General features: G+C 40.6%; 1 protein-coding gene across 1 annotated transcript in view; it reads left to right on the top strand.

Moving 5' to 3' along the window:
• Nucleotides 1–828: 828 nt before the first annotated feature.
• The window catches only part of pskh1 (protein serine kinase H1), a 35355-nt gene continuing 20947 nt past the window's right edge, over nt 829–15236 (top strand). The window contains exon 1 of the mRNA XM_008285855.1: nt 829–903. Within this exon, the coding sequence (XP_008284077.1) occupies nt 829–903 (75 nt within the window). The remainder of the gene's footprint in view (nt 904–15236) is intronic.

Raw genomic sequence — 15236 nt, 5'->3', positions numbered from 1 at the left:
CAAGCTTCAGCATCCCTTTACAGAGGAGGAGCACATCTTGAGGCTCCGTAACAGTATGCATGACCTCATCATCACTTTGAAAATGGAGAAGTCAGATGGTGCCAGGTCAGGTGAATAAGGAAAACAAAGCTTAAGGATGCACCAGTATACTGACTGATACCATTTTCAGGGTTGTTTTTCTGGCATAGAGACAGAAGCACCAGAAAACGCTACAGGAGAAAGATTGTTCTTGCATTATTTTCCAACATAGTCTCCTTTAACTTAACTAAATAAGTCCAATGATGTTCAAGCTTCACGATCCCTTTGTGGAAGAAGAAACTCACATCTTGAGCCTCCACATACTCCTTAACAGCATTCATGCATGACCTCATCATCACTTTAAAAATGACGACTTCAGTATAGGAAACAGATAAAAGTCAGACGGTGCCATACCAGGTGGATAAGGACAATAAAGCTTAAAGATGTACCAGCATACAAGGTGTGTCAGAAAAGTTCCAGGACTGGTGTCACAAAAGATACACTTCAAACCCAAACTACCAGTTTTACCCTTCAGATGATCAACCAGCACGTCTACAAAGAGATCCTGTGGTGTTTGCTTCATTCAGTGCTTGAGTAGAGCTGAGAGTTGTGGCAGGACAAGTCGTGGCTGCTTCACCATGACAACGCGCCTGCTCACAACGCCCTGAACATCTGACAGTTCCTGGCTGAGAAGAACAACGCCGTGCTGGACCAACCTCCCTACTCACCCCACCTGGCTCTTTGGGGTTTTTCCTCTTCCCCAAGCTCAAGGGGGTCATCAAGGGGACCCGTTTTGAAGACGTGGACGACATGAAGATGGCTTTGATGACGGAGCTGCGGAGAATTCCAGGAGAGCATGGCAACGTGATAGAGAAGGCTGTGAAAGTGCGTTAGATTCCAGCAGGATTACGAAGGGGAAAACTTGTAGTTTGGATTTGATATATATCTTTTGTGACACCAGTCCTGGAACTTTTCTGACACAGGCAATGGCTCCTTAAGGATATAAGCATCTGGAACTCAGAACTGATGAAGCCTCTTGGATTAGAGGTGAAACGTCCTCAAGAAACTCAAGCAAGTCCAGTTGCTATAATTAAACTACGAGAATAACCACGAACTGGATGACTGAGAATCTTCACAGGCATGTTTTCTGACACCTTTTGTAGTCTCTTTTAAATTAACTAAATAAGCCCAGTGATGTTCACGATCCCTTTGCGGAAGAAAAGTCACATCTTAAGCCTCCAGATACACCTTCACAGCATCCATGCATGACCTCATCATCACTCTGAAATATGTCGCAAATGGGATTTCAGTTTGGAAAACAAATCAAAGACGTGGCAGGTCTGCTGAGTCAGATGCATGGAGCAACAGTTCAAAGCCACATTTAGCTGCTTCTGCCACCTGTGCTGTGTGGACGGGCATATTTGAGTCCTTGTGGTCAGTAGTAAAAGGCTTTCTAGTGTAAAATTCTGCCCCAAAATGGGAGTTTCACACCTTGTTTCCAAGTGAGATTGAGAACTTTCTGACGTACACTAATTTGTGTGTTCATCTGCTTGTGTGAATGCACTTTTTTTGTATTTGGTGTTCGACCTACCTGCTCTACGCTTGTCTTGGATGCTGCTGATACTTTTGAGCTGTAAATTTAGTGGCAAAAAAAAAAAGCAGTGGAGGTACAGTATAGTCTCATCACTGTAGGAAACTGCTTTAACTGCCACACGAGAACAGCAGTTGTCTGATACATTTCTAACAGCTCAGCAGAGTCACCTACAGCTGTGGACGGTAGCTGCTGTGAGGTGTAACAGTACCTCTTCCTCCTCCTCCTCCTCCTCCTCCTGGATGAACACACATACACCCACATGGAGAACGCTTGTGTGACATTCAGTCCCTCCTCTGGCGCTCACACTGGGAGCCACTCGATCCCTGATCAATACTCTGCTTTCTGCCTCTGCGCTCGCACACTGTACTGTTTCTGTGCTCTATCCAGCCGTAATGGTGGAAATCTGAAAGCCTCCCTTCCCCCTCTGCAGCCCTCTCTGTTCTGTCTGAGTCCAGCTATTATATCCGTCGCTTTCCTTCATCTCGCCATCAAATTATTCCATCTCGAGGCCTCCTGCTCGACTACCAAACTTTTTTTTTTTTTTATCATAAACTATGATTATTACAAATGTTATCTGTGCAATTTCGTATTGATAGATCAAGTACTTTCTAAGGATTTTTCTATAGTTAACAAACGACTGCATGTTTTTTGCACGTTGAAATTTGAGGCTGCTTGAACGACAATATCTCAGGAACCCTTAAAGATCAAATTTTCACTCTACTTATAATGAAACTGATTCAGAATCTGCAATATTGGACAAGTAGATCAAATAACCTCTGATTATGGGTGAGTTGAAATATGAAAAGAAAAATCTATATATTTTCTGAACAAACTGTAGCTGCATGTCACAATATTACAAAACAAAACATAAAGAATACTTTATGATATGAAATACTTGCTTACAAAAATAAATAAAAAAGGTATCTTTGCTAATAGCTGATTGAGCAAGTACGAGAAGTTGTACCACAATAACAAAATATTGCCAGATGATCCAAGTTTTAAAATGGTTCTCCAAGGAGTTATTCCACCTCAAATCATCAGGAACCTTTAGCTCGATCACCTCCCATTTGCTGGAAACTTTTTCATCATAAGCTGCTATTATTTAAAGTGGCATTTGTGCAATTTTAGATTGATACACTATGTTGCCAAAAGTATTCGCTCACCTGCCTTGACTCACATATGAGCTTAAGTGACATCCCATTCCTAATCCATAGGGTTTAATATGACGTTGGTCCACCCTTTGCAGCTAGAACAGCTTCAACTCTTCTGGGACGGGTGTCCACACGGTCTAGGAGTGTGTTTATGGGGAATTTTGACCATTCTTCCAGAAGCGCATTTGTGAGGTCACACTGATGTTGGACAAGAAGGCCTGGCTCTCAGTCTCCGCTCTAATTCATCCCAAACGTGTTCTATTGGGTTGAGGTCAGGATTCTGTGCAGGCCAGCCAAGTTCATCCACACCAGACTCTGCCATCCATGTCTTTATGGACCTTGCTTTGTGCACTGGTGCACCTTCATGCTAGAAGAGGAAGAGGCCATCTCCAAACTGTTCCCACAAAGTTGGGAGCATGGAATTGTCCAAAATCTCTTGGTATTCTGGGTTCCTTTCACTGGACCTAAGGGGCCAAGTCCAGCTCCTGAAAAACAACCCCACACCATAACCCCCCTCCACCAAACTCTACACTTTGCACAATGTAGTCAGACAAGTACCGTTCTCCTGGCAACCGCCAAAAGCCAGACTCGTCCATCAGATTGCCAGATGGAGAAGCGTGATTCATCACTCCAGAGAACACGCCTCTACTGCTCTAGAGTCCAGTGGTGACATGCTTTCCAACACTGCATCCGACGCTTTGCATTGCACTTGGTGATGTATGGCTTGGATGCAGCTGCTCTAGCATGGAAACCCATTCCATGAAGCTCTCTGTTCTTGAGCTAATCTGAAGGCCACATGAAGTTTGGAGGTCTGTAGTGATTGACTCTGCAGAAAGTTGGCGACCTCTTCGCACTACACGCTTCAGCATCCGCCGACCATCAGTTTACATGGCCTACCACTTCATGGCTGAGTTGCTGTCGTTCCCAAACACTTCCATTTTCTTATAATACAGCTGACAGTTGATTGTGGAATATTTAGGTGCGAGGAAATTTCACGACTGGACTTGTTGCACAGGTGGCATCCTATCACAGCACCATGCTGGAGTTCACTGAGCTCCTGAGAGCGACCCATTCTTCCACAAATGTTTGTAGAAATAGTCGGCATGCCTAGGTGATTAATTTTATACACATATGGCCATTGAAGTGATTGGAACACCTGATTCCGATAATTTGGGTGAGTGAGTGAATACTTTTGGCATTATAGTGTATGTCAACCTTTCGAGAATGAACTGCCAACTTAGTTTGTAGGACTTTTCGTTACAACTGTTTTTTGTTTAAAATTTCAACTCACCGATAACTGGAGATCATTTGATGTAGTTGTCTGATATTGCAGATTGTGAATCAGTGATATGATGAGACAAAAACATTTCAGTCTTTTATCTTTAACAGTTCCTGAGACACTGTTGTTTAACACTAGCCTCAAATTTCAATGTGCCAAAAGTTATTTTTTGCAAACAGTTTTATCTCAGAAGGTATTTCATATATCAAGCTAAAATTTCACAATTATCTCTATAAGTGTTTGTATTTTATGCTAGAAGGATTTCAGGCAAATCAGAGATGGTTGAGCAGAGACCTAATGATTTACGCTGGAGTGACGCCATGCATACTTTTGCTATTTAAATGTGTGTTTTGTCTACTCGTTCATTTGTTGCAGCCGGTTATTCGAAAGCCGTGAAAACAGCTTTCATGATCGCTGCTACAGTCCAGCTGAGCCGGGAGGGACACAACTGATCAAAGAGGGGTTGATGATGAAGTGTGTGAGTGTCGGCTGTTGAGATCAAGAGTGTATAAAAAAAAAAAAAAAAAGAATGTGAGAAAGTGTGCATGAATATCCAGGTACGTGTGTGAAGGTATAAAGTGATGGAGAGTTGAAACAAAAAAAGTGAGAGAAAAGAGCAAAGAGTGTTCATGTGTGCGGCGTTTGTGTATATACGGGTTAGTATAAGGTGGCTGTGATTAATTTCCCTCTGTAGCCGTGGCTCTAATTCCCGGTTGAGGTGGGAATGGTCCCTGAAAGAGTCCCAGTGGAAATCACAGTAGGCAGGCAGGCAGACAGCAGCTCTGAGAAACACTGATGAATTATCCATAGAAAGAGAGAGGAGGAGGAGGAGGAGGAGGAGGAGGAGGGGATGATGGTGAGAAGAGCAAAGGTAGGAGAGCAAACAAAGGCAGGTAGAGAGCTGAGGGAAAAGAGGAAAAAAAGAGAGAAAAGGGAAAGTAAATCAGTAAAATCGCAACGGGCGATAGAGGAGAGCTGACGGACGGGGAGGGAAGAACCACAACATGTTTCCCCTCCTGGAAAACTCACACTCGGTGCTCATTCGCCCCCCAGTGTGTGTTTATCCTCGCTGGGAGTCGCATCTGTTTGGAAAGTATAAATCTTCAGGCTGCTGAATTCCCTCCAAAAGCCAAGCGAAGGCAAGAAATCCACCCCGGAGACGTTTCACCGCGGAGAGCAAAGGTCAAGCAGAAACCGACAACAAGCTGCAATCTATAAATGTGCAGGAAATTATGAGTATTAGCATTTGTTAAGTCGTTTCCATGAGCTAAACATGTGACACTTATCATACCAGCAGCAAGGAGTGTAGTTCAGCACATTTACACCACTGAAATATAATTGTGTGGTGGTTTTGTTTTACTTGATCTCCTCTACATTTCTATTTACATTAGCCCCGAAGCCTCAGGCGATGTTTTTTTCCTCCCTTAAAAAAAAAATCAATCAGGAACTCAACTGTAACGCTAAAATGAACAACCGTGGGTTCTATTAATTAGAGGCAACTGACATGTTTATTGCTGCTGAATCCAAACTGTAAATTAGAGAGTAAGTAAGTTTACAGCAGAGCTTTCTCGCACAAAAATGGAACATACGACCAAACTGCATTCTCAGTTAGCTTTTCAACATGTTCTCTCCTGGATTTTGTTCCTGATTTTTTTTTTTTTTTAAAAACATCAATAATCAGCTAATCCTTAGTATTTATTCTATCATTGTACCGTCAGTCCTTTTCTACCAGTAATCACATCAGATGGGGCAGGGCTCCATACATGTTGTTAACATGTTGTATTTTTACCCAAAGCATGATACTTTCCCCAAACCTAGCCAAGCGATTTTAATCAGAAACGTTACAGTCGCCGCTATAACAGTCCAGAACAGAAATCTATGGGAGAATTCTGACATGTCAAAAGTGACAGCTGTATGACACGTGTCCCTTCAATATGGCCGACTGTCTGCTTTGTAACAGCTAAACAGGGAAACATCCAGCCAGTCTTGTTGCTGCACAGACTCAATGTTGGGAAACTGTTTAGTAAAAGTATAACCTGCAGGGAAAACCACGCTGGAGCAAAGTCACCAAACTTTTTGATTTATCAGATTTGACTGGTTCCAGTTCTAAAGTCCTGCTAACGATCGTATGTGTATGTATATAAATATGCATATATGTTTGCAGACACATATATAAAAATTAGGGCTGGGACTTTAACGCGTTAATTACAATTAATTATTAACAGAAAAGCTAACGCGTCAAAAGAATTAACACATTTAATTGTACCTTTCTCAATGCCCTGATATCTGGCACACCTGATGCTCACACTTGAGCCAGTAGGTGGCGCTTATGCACTTAAAGTTCGTTTGCCAGCTGCGAAGAAGATGCACGAGATGCTTGGCTTGTTGGGCAGAATGTTTTTATTTCCTATCAAGGCCTAATGCTGCGTGTCCACAGGGGCGGTTTTGGCAAAATGTGCCAAATTTGCATAAAGTTGTCACTTGTTGTAAGTCAAGTCTGATTTATGCAAACAAGCTCCCAGGCGACGCTTCACCTAGTTGCTGGAAACCCTCCGCAACGCTCCAGAACATGAGGGGGGAAGCGTTTCACTACACAATGAATGGGAAGCGAGAAAGATCCTGTGTGCAAATTGTGCAACAATAAGACAAAAAACTCTTAAAATGTTGAATATAATCGCTCTAATTGCACTTTGATTTTGCACTAATCTGTGAATGTTTATGTTGTTTAGGGTCACGTACACGTCTATTCATTGATTTAGTCGTCAACCAAAATGTATTTGAATTGGAAAACTTTGCTTATTGTGTCAAATATTGCTATTCGACAAAATAATGTGATTAATTTTGATTAATTAATTACAAAGCCTCTAATTAATTTGATTGTTTTTTTAAATCGCGTATATATCCATCCATCCATTATCTATACATCGCTTTTGATTTATATGTGTCAGATATTTAATGTTTTAAATCGTTTAATTCCATTTAAATGTAATTTTGTGCCACACTCTAACAAGTAATTCGAGGAACCTATTCCCATCACTAAATTAAACACACGGTTGCAAGATAGGAAATCTAATTTACTTATTTAGCTCAACTTTTTAGGTTTCAGCAGACATTATTTTCATGGCTTGGGTTCATATGTTGGTAACTGCAGCAGCTTAATATTGTGTGTAAGTTAAGCTCACGTTTCTGCGTTAGTTGATTTAAAGCTAAATTCAAGTTGAGGTAATTTAATGCAGTCGGATTTATAACTGAACTTTTTTCTCACCGTCAGTTCAGGATTAAATTCCCCTATCTTATCTTAGGATGTCTAAACAATTTCAGACAGTTAAGCCTGATAATAAAAAATACCTCTGACTGTAGAGGAAAAGCTAATTCACCTACATCGACGTAGTTTGATGGTGAATATAATTTTTTAATTAGAAGTTGCCACAGTTTAACGTTTCCTTCAACGTTTTTGTTGAACTCAAACATCCTTATTTGAAAAATTCCATCAATAGTTTGCATCTACAACCTACAAATGGAATTTAATACGGCAAAAATACAGCAGACTTTTAAAAAAATCTGTAGTTTGGTCCGTCTTGACAGAGGAAACTCTTCAAATCTCAAACCACATCAGATACTAAAGTTGGTGTCTTTATATAATGTCAGCTGGCTTTGCTCTCAAACATTGATAGTAGATGGATACGACTCTGCTTCTCTGAGTGCATGTGTTGCCCTCTAATGGCCTTCACTTCAGGTGGTACCTCATAGAAAAGCCCACTAAAAGGTAATCCATCTGTAAGTACAGGACCTCGAGGAGATGTACACGGTGACCTTCAGCGTGACAACAGTTAAGCTTCACTGTTGTTAGTTACTATTTAAACGCCTTTTCCACGGCGGACGCTTTGACGTGTCACAGCAGGAGAAGCGCAGGTGCGACTGGTAACAGCAGGGCAGTGATTTCTCTCTTTTAGCAGTCATTTAATGGACATCTTTGCACAGTGACAAGAATGTAATTAAACCACATCGTTGACCCGCGGTGTGAATCATTTCCAATAGAATGTGTTTGACCAAGTAATAGTTGTTTACAGCTCTCTGGGTATTTCTGCATGACCTCCAGTCCTACAGAAATACATTTGGCGCACTGTTATGCTTCATTATTATTACATTTAAAAGTTACATGCAATCTGTCATCGCGTAATACATTATGGATCTGTAATGACTTTGTTATGAGGGTGTTACCCACTCAGTTCCTTCAGAAGGCACTCACAGCCTCCAGCCCCTTAGAAGATTATTATATCATGATAATTTTGCCTGTAATGAACTCATAAGCTGCTTTTAATGTCTAATGACCAGCGCCGGGAAGAGAAGGGCACGGGCATTTACTAAAATACAGGACATGAGGTATTGTGCTCCCGTTAGAGCTCTATAGATGTGACAGCAGGAATCTTTACAGCCTGCCGTGGGGACGTCAGGTATATCTTTAGAATTAGCTCAGGAGGAAATAGTGAGCGCAGGTACGTCGCTGTTTTATTCCTGGACCTCCAAGACAAATGCTTCACCAAACTATGCCCCTGACACCTCCTTATTTTGGATGCTGCCACCTCCACAAGACGCCTTTTTTTTTTTTTTTTTATTTTCTGCTCAAATCCCCGAACACAAATCCTTCCACTCCATCCGTTATGTACACAGGAATATGGCTGCAAACACACACACACCACCCAGATAGGCTTCACCCTCAGCCTTCCTGCTCAGCCTCACCAAAGCATCTTCCTTGTTTATGCCTCGCCTCATACATCTTCCCATGGCACAGAGAGCCCCGCAAAATAAATAGTCCTTTGAGTATTGCGGCAGGATACTAGGTCAAACTATTAAACTGGTTCTGACTGCCTCTATTGGGAATATTGGCCTTCCAGTAGTCCCAATCCCCGGATTAACATAATGCCTTCCTTCACAATGATAAACCGCATTCAATATTCAAAGCTGATACTTAAGGTTCCCTCTTTTAAGGGCAGAATAATTCAATTCTGTTTATGTGTTGTCATGTGCTGCTGTCAGAGGCTTCAAAAATCCATCAGCAAAGATTACGTTTGCATCCTCGCAAGGAATGTTTATTCAGTGCTGCTGCTGAGCGCGGATCATGTGGGCCAATGAGAGACTGTCCTCGCCAGAAATAAAGAGTCACCAGTAAAAAACACAGTTTCACTACATTTCTAACCAAGAATCAGAAAATAAGATTGACACCACTATCTAGTCTGTCTAATTGGCAACTTAGCTTAGCTTAGCTTAGCTTAGCTTAGCTTGGCATGAAGCATGAGGAAGCGGCCGGTCTCGTTTTGTCAAAAACAATAAATTGCCTTCCAGCAACTCTGAAGCTTTCTAAATAAGACAAATCTCTTCTGTCTAATTAGTCACTGCTGTCACTAAGTGCTTGCTCAGAGGAGATCTTCAGATTTGTTTGGTCTTAAGTATAAATTTTAAATGAGTCTGATGATTTGATATAGTATAGGGTAGGGTCTTAATATTTAAACTTTTAGGTAATGCTAATCTCATTTTTCTATTAGAAAACAACTTTTCTCTCTGCCAGTTGTTCTAAATGTGCCACATACACAGCAGCCTTCTTTTTTTTGGTTTGTTTTAGCTTTGTTTTGGTCTCCACCAACCCATGTACAAAGAATCTGCTTTAGCTGCTCAATGCTCAACAGTATTTATCAACTTATCACTGACTTTGCTACCACTTTGTGCTCAGCTGGAAGTGTACAGTTTTTTAGAACTCTTTCTACCTGCTGAATATGCTAAGGTTAGCTTTATGCTAAGCTAAGCTCACCATATTCTGGCTTTAAATTCTTATTAAACAGACAGACATGAGAGTGGTGTTAATCTTCTTGTCCAACTCTCAGCAACTTGGACATTTTAGCTATTTCTTTATTTAAAATGTCTTTATTTAAAATGACAGTAAAAATGTTAGAACCAGAGCTACAACATTAAAACCAAACAACGGTTTTCCTTCACCAGGGCAGCTGTTTCTACTTAATCTCAGAATAATCAGCTAAATCTGTTGCTCTCCTTGGCCTTACAACACTTTATAGCATCTTTTAGCTCATAGTTTAGCTGCTCGTTACTGTTTTGGTTTACTCCCAGTCTTCTCATGGCACCAGCAGTTCTCAAAGAAAAGGTTTTAAAAACAAACTGCACACTGTCTGCCGAGCACCAAAAGGTAGCAAAAGTAGTGACATGCTGGTGAGTAATTTTGAGCATTTAGCAGCTAAAGCAGATAATTCTTTCAGGGGTCGGTGGAGACCAAAATGGAGCTAAAATAAAAATAAAAATGAAGTCGCCGTTTTTGTATAGCACATTTAAACAGCAACAAGCATTGAGCCAAATTGCTCTCCATTACATATTTACCTTACAAGTTCAAATAATAAAGTTATAACTAGCCCCATCGGTATCGGCCGATACTGGTGTTTTTTCCCCATATATCGGTATCGGTCCAACGACGAACTTTAGCCGATGTGAAATACTGATGATTGTCTAACATTAGCGCCTTCGTCTCTACATTTGATAGTGATGTTATTTCACAGATGTTTTTACTTAAATGATCCTGGACTTGAACGTTAAATATGTTAAAATATGTTTAACTATGTTTTACTTTTGTTACGTAATAAAGAAGACTATGTGGTCTAATTTGGGCTTCTTTTGAATAATTTTCACATTCTTACAGTGCTTACTTATGCTCATTTTTCGGTGTGAATAAAAATTGAATATCGACACCGGTAATATCAATTTTATGGCAATAACAGAAATCTTAATATCGGATGTTGGTATCGGCCAGAAATTTTAATATCGTGCATCATGAGTTCGAACCCAACAATATACATTTTACCAAACGACCTGATTAATTTAGAAATTAATATTAAGACTCTAAAGTTATACACTACATCAGATTACCAGATTTATTTAGAAATTAAGATTAAGACCATATGATATTGTATGCTATACCAAATTCCCTGACTAATATAAAAATTCCAAATAACACCCAACGAATCCCAGAATTCCCTTTTAGGAAGCGCTTGGCAACAGCAGTGAGGTAGAACTCCCTTATTCTGTCAAGTCTCACATCTCACCAGAGTGTATCTTCCAGTTTTTTAGTTTAAAACTACTAAAGTGAGGGTTAATTTCACTATGACTGTATTGTCAATATATGTAGGATTATCTGAAAATCAATGTCCCCGTCAGGAAGAAAACTCTCTGCGTCTGAGTTTGAGCTGGATGACTATTGATTAGTTCGGTGTTACATAGCAACCGGCTTGTATTCTCACTCACTTGTAAAGCTTGAGTGGATAAGTAGTTGTAAAGGAAGCATGAGGAAGGGAAGAAATAAACATCTTCATATCCTAACAGCTGTTATTTTACACCAGTTTATAGCGACCAAAAAAAAAGGATTTTCACCATATGGCCCAAACCTCCAAATGAATGTTAATGCTGCTCCCGAACGGCTCGATGTGCAAATAAGCAACTGCTTGCTAATCATTAGTTCACCATTATAACTCCAAAGGTGATGACATGCCAGTTTTATGCTCACAACTTGTAATCAGTCGTTGCAGATTTGACCACAGATGTAGCAGACGGTCATTTCGGCTGTTTTAGAACATTTAGGATGGATTTAATGAACTCGTGTTTCACTCAAACCCCAGTCATGTACGTTCACATTTCAACACTCGCTGTTTATTTAGTCAAAATAAGTCTATTATTTTCACTGCTACACTGCAGCCCTCTATCAGACACGTAACTCTATCCTGTCTCTGTGAATGTCGAATCCCTCTTGAACAGTGTTTGTGTGTCTCTGGCTCAGCTCTGTTTATTGATCGTTGCACCACCATCATCCACAGTCCCTGCTTAACTCGGCAAACATGCATCTTTACGCTTATTTGACCCGTTAAAGTCATTTTCTTGCTTTGTTTAGTGGAGGTGAACCTTTTTTTTTTTTTTCCCCAGACCTAGATGTGCACAACCTTGCACCAGTCTTGTTGTATAGAAGCACAGTTTATGCAGGACTGCTTTCAGTAAAGATTGATTTCCACTCAGTAATGAGATCACGCACCCATAATGTCGTCTTTCCAGTTCGGTGGCATCAATTCCAAACAAACTTCAACACATATAAGTCTCTACATTCAGTGAGACGGGGGTAAGAGAGACTGAACTGTTCTCGAGCAAAGACGATAAACATTCTCTAATCTGATAAATTTGTCTTCCCTGGTTTAGGAATCAACCTCTTAAGCTAATTCTTTCAACACCGGTTGGATAATAGAACAGAAACTCCCATCATCAAGTTAAAGTAATCCTTTTCTGCAGCTGTGTTTTTGATGATTGATGGATTAAAATGTACTTCCCAACCTTTTCCTGCAACCTACAGCTCGCTTTCACTGCCTTAACAGTTACTTTGCTTATTAAAAATCATACTGTTGTACGAGGGGAATTGGATTTGTAAGGCTTAAAAACAGACTAACCAGGGGCCAGTCAGAGTTCAGACAGGCATCGATCCGCCGCACAAAGCTCTTTAGGTTTGGACTCTTGGTAAATTAAGAACTAAATCTAAAGAAACGTGGCTGACTGAGCAATTGCATCAAACGGACCTGCTCTGTTCACCCCAGCTGAAAATGTCTTTGGAGGAAGTCAGCGGGTATGAGGACGTTTAAAGAGAGTCACAATACCAAAATCTATCCCTAAATCTTTAACGCTGACCTGTAGCAGAGTTCAGATGCTGTGGCTTCTTAATGGTGTCAGTTTCAGGTCAGTTTCTTTGGGCAAACGACAAACAGCTGATGTCCTGACTCTCACTGCACTTGATTGAAACTCTTTCTTTCTCGCTCTTTGCTCCAAAACATGTTAGAAAAACACAAAATTACAACACGTTTTTCTTTTATTTGTCACTTAGTGCCACTCCAGTTGCCATTAGCTGTGAGTTAGCCTTGGGTGTTGGGTGGCTAGTGGTCCATGTCCAAAGGGGTGTGGTTGGGAACCATAGACTGTATAAAAGATGGACGTAGCAACCGGCCCTGAAAAATGAAGCCAACCCGGAAGTGTCAAAAACCTGCAATATCACTACGTCCGCTAGCTGCTGGCTCCAAAAAGCCCTGGCTCCCATAGACTTGAATTGGAAAAGAAGTGATCACAGATCACAAAATACTGCATTCCTACAGCTCAGGGTTTTTTTCTTATTAGTTTTCATGGTCAAATCCAGAGATCAGGTGGCCAATCTGAAAATAAATCAATACTGAATTTTTAAACAATCGTCAACATTTTGCGGGGCAAGGGGCGTGGCTGGCTTGATTGACAGTCGGCAGCGACGATGCAGACGAAGCGAGCAGAAGGCGGAAAATGTGGGCGGGCAGAGAGGGCCCGCCTCTCAATCCGTCTGACCAATCGCTGCTCCTACGATGCCCCCCTACGATGATTTTTGCATCACCGGCTCCAAAAATCCAAGATGTCAACCAGGAAGTAGCAAAACCCTGGCTTCATTTTCTCAGTGCAGAAACCATCGGGTGACGTCATGGTAGCTACGTCCATCTTTTATACAGTCTATGTTGGGAACAAGGGGTCACACCAGCTCCCACCACTGGACACTTGTTGGATGTACAACTCAGTAGTTTCACGATAAATCACTAATAGATGACAAATAATCTTGCAATTGGTGCAACACGAGCTACACTTGACTGGATAAACGCTTAACTCAAGGGTTATCGAAAACTTTCTCTTATTTCAAAAACAATTCACCAAAATGTGTTTCTGAAAACATCTGAGGCGAGAAAGTCTCCATTTTAAACTGACGACTGCTAATCTTTTAGGGGTTTGAAGATGTGTCGAGTCATGCCAGTCACCACTGATTTACGTAAAACTGTTTAAATCTCAACTTCATGCAAATAAGGAGCGGCCACGTGGTGTCCCGTCTCTTGAAATGCATCATAATGCTCCCAGAATCCATTGCACGAATGCTTACATAGGCAATGAATGGAAAGCCTTGATATGACAGATCTACTGGGCCAAGATAGGATGAATTCTTAGGAATAATTACAGCGACCAATAGCTCTTTAAACAATTGTACATGTGATTTTATCTGGCCTATTTGTTCCACCTTTGCTGCTTTCATGACCTTCCTTAAAAATGACCATTTCTCTGGTGCGGTGCATGAAGATCAGGAGCCTCTGACGAAGTCTTATGCCTCATTTTGAACCGCTTAATATTTTCGAAGGATTTGTAGTTATTTAATACCTTTAAAGAAGTCCTTGTTCGGCAATTCAGCCACTGCAGCGGTGCACTCTGTTTTTCCGTACTTGTAAAGATTTTCCTCCCTCCTAAACGCTTTCAACAAAGCAGAATACACCAAGGAGATACTGCAGACACCTTCTTTTTCATCCATTTTGACCTCAAAAGTTGGGTCTTTTGAGAGCTTTAAGACCACAAGCGTACGTGGATGTAATTGTAAAGTAAACTTAGTGTCCAAAGTAAGACTTGATTCAACTCAGTGGTTTGTTTCAGGATGACAGATGTTGGCTTTCAGAGTTTTATTTACCATCTCAGCTGAGAAAAGGTACAGAAACATTGACAGAGAGGCTTTCTTAAAAAAAAAACTGTCAGATTGTCATTTAAAGTGCCTTTGAATGACAAGTTATTTTCAGTTAGATTTTTCATCTCAATGTACCGAATGTTTAAAAAAGTCAATGCCTGACCATTTTATATTTGTCAGTTTTGCAAATGTATGTTATTAAGTAACATCTGGGTGCAGAGGTAAGATTAGTTTTTGAGTGAAGAATTCTTAAAGAAGATGGGGTCGTGTTGGTTTTTGCATTGTTTTCTTTGCAGCGAACTGTGGAGAAATGAAGTGCTATAACTTGGGAAATAATGTAGCTAGAGTCCTGACATTTTGCATGTTCATTGATTTGTACATGTGGTCTTCAGTAGTACGACCCTGCTTTGATAAAATAACACAAACCAGTGATATGATGGGGCAAATTCAATGAAAAAATGTCCAAAAGTTCAATATTCCACCAACCATAAAACCTTCATTTTCTACTTTTCGACTGAATTTTTCTCCCTGTTATTTCCTTCAATAGGTGCTTTAAAAATATAGAATATGGTGCCAATCAGAGGTAAACGTAATATTTAAATCACATTTTTTGCATTTATGTCCAACATTTTGAGCATGCATCGAGCAGGT

The sequence above is a fragment of the Stegastes partitus genome, unplaced genomic scaffold (assembly GCF_000690725.1).
Source record: "Stegastes partitus isolate 25-593 unplaced genomic scaffold, Stegastes_partitus-1.0.2 Scaffold419, whole genome shotgun sequence".
Lineage (NCBI taxonomy): Eukaryota > Metazoa > Chordata > Actinopteri > Pomacentridae > Stegastes > Stegastes partitus.
Note: the sequence above shows the minus strand (reverse complement) of the source record. Positions and strands in the feature narration are given on the sequence as shown.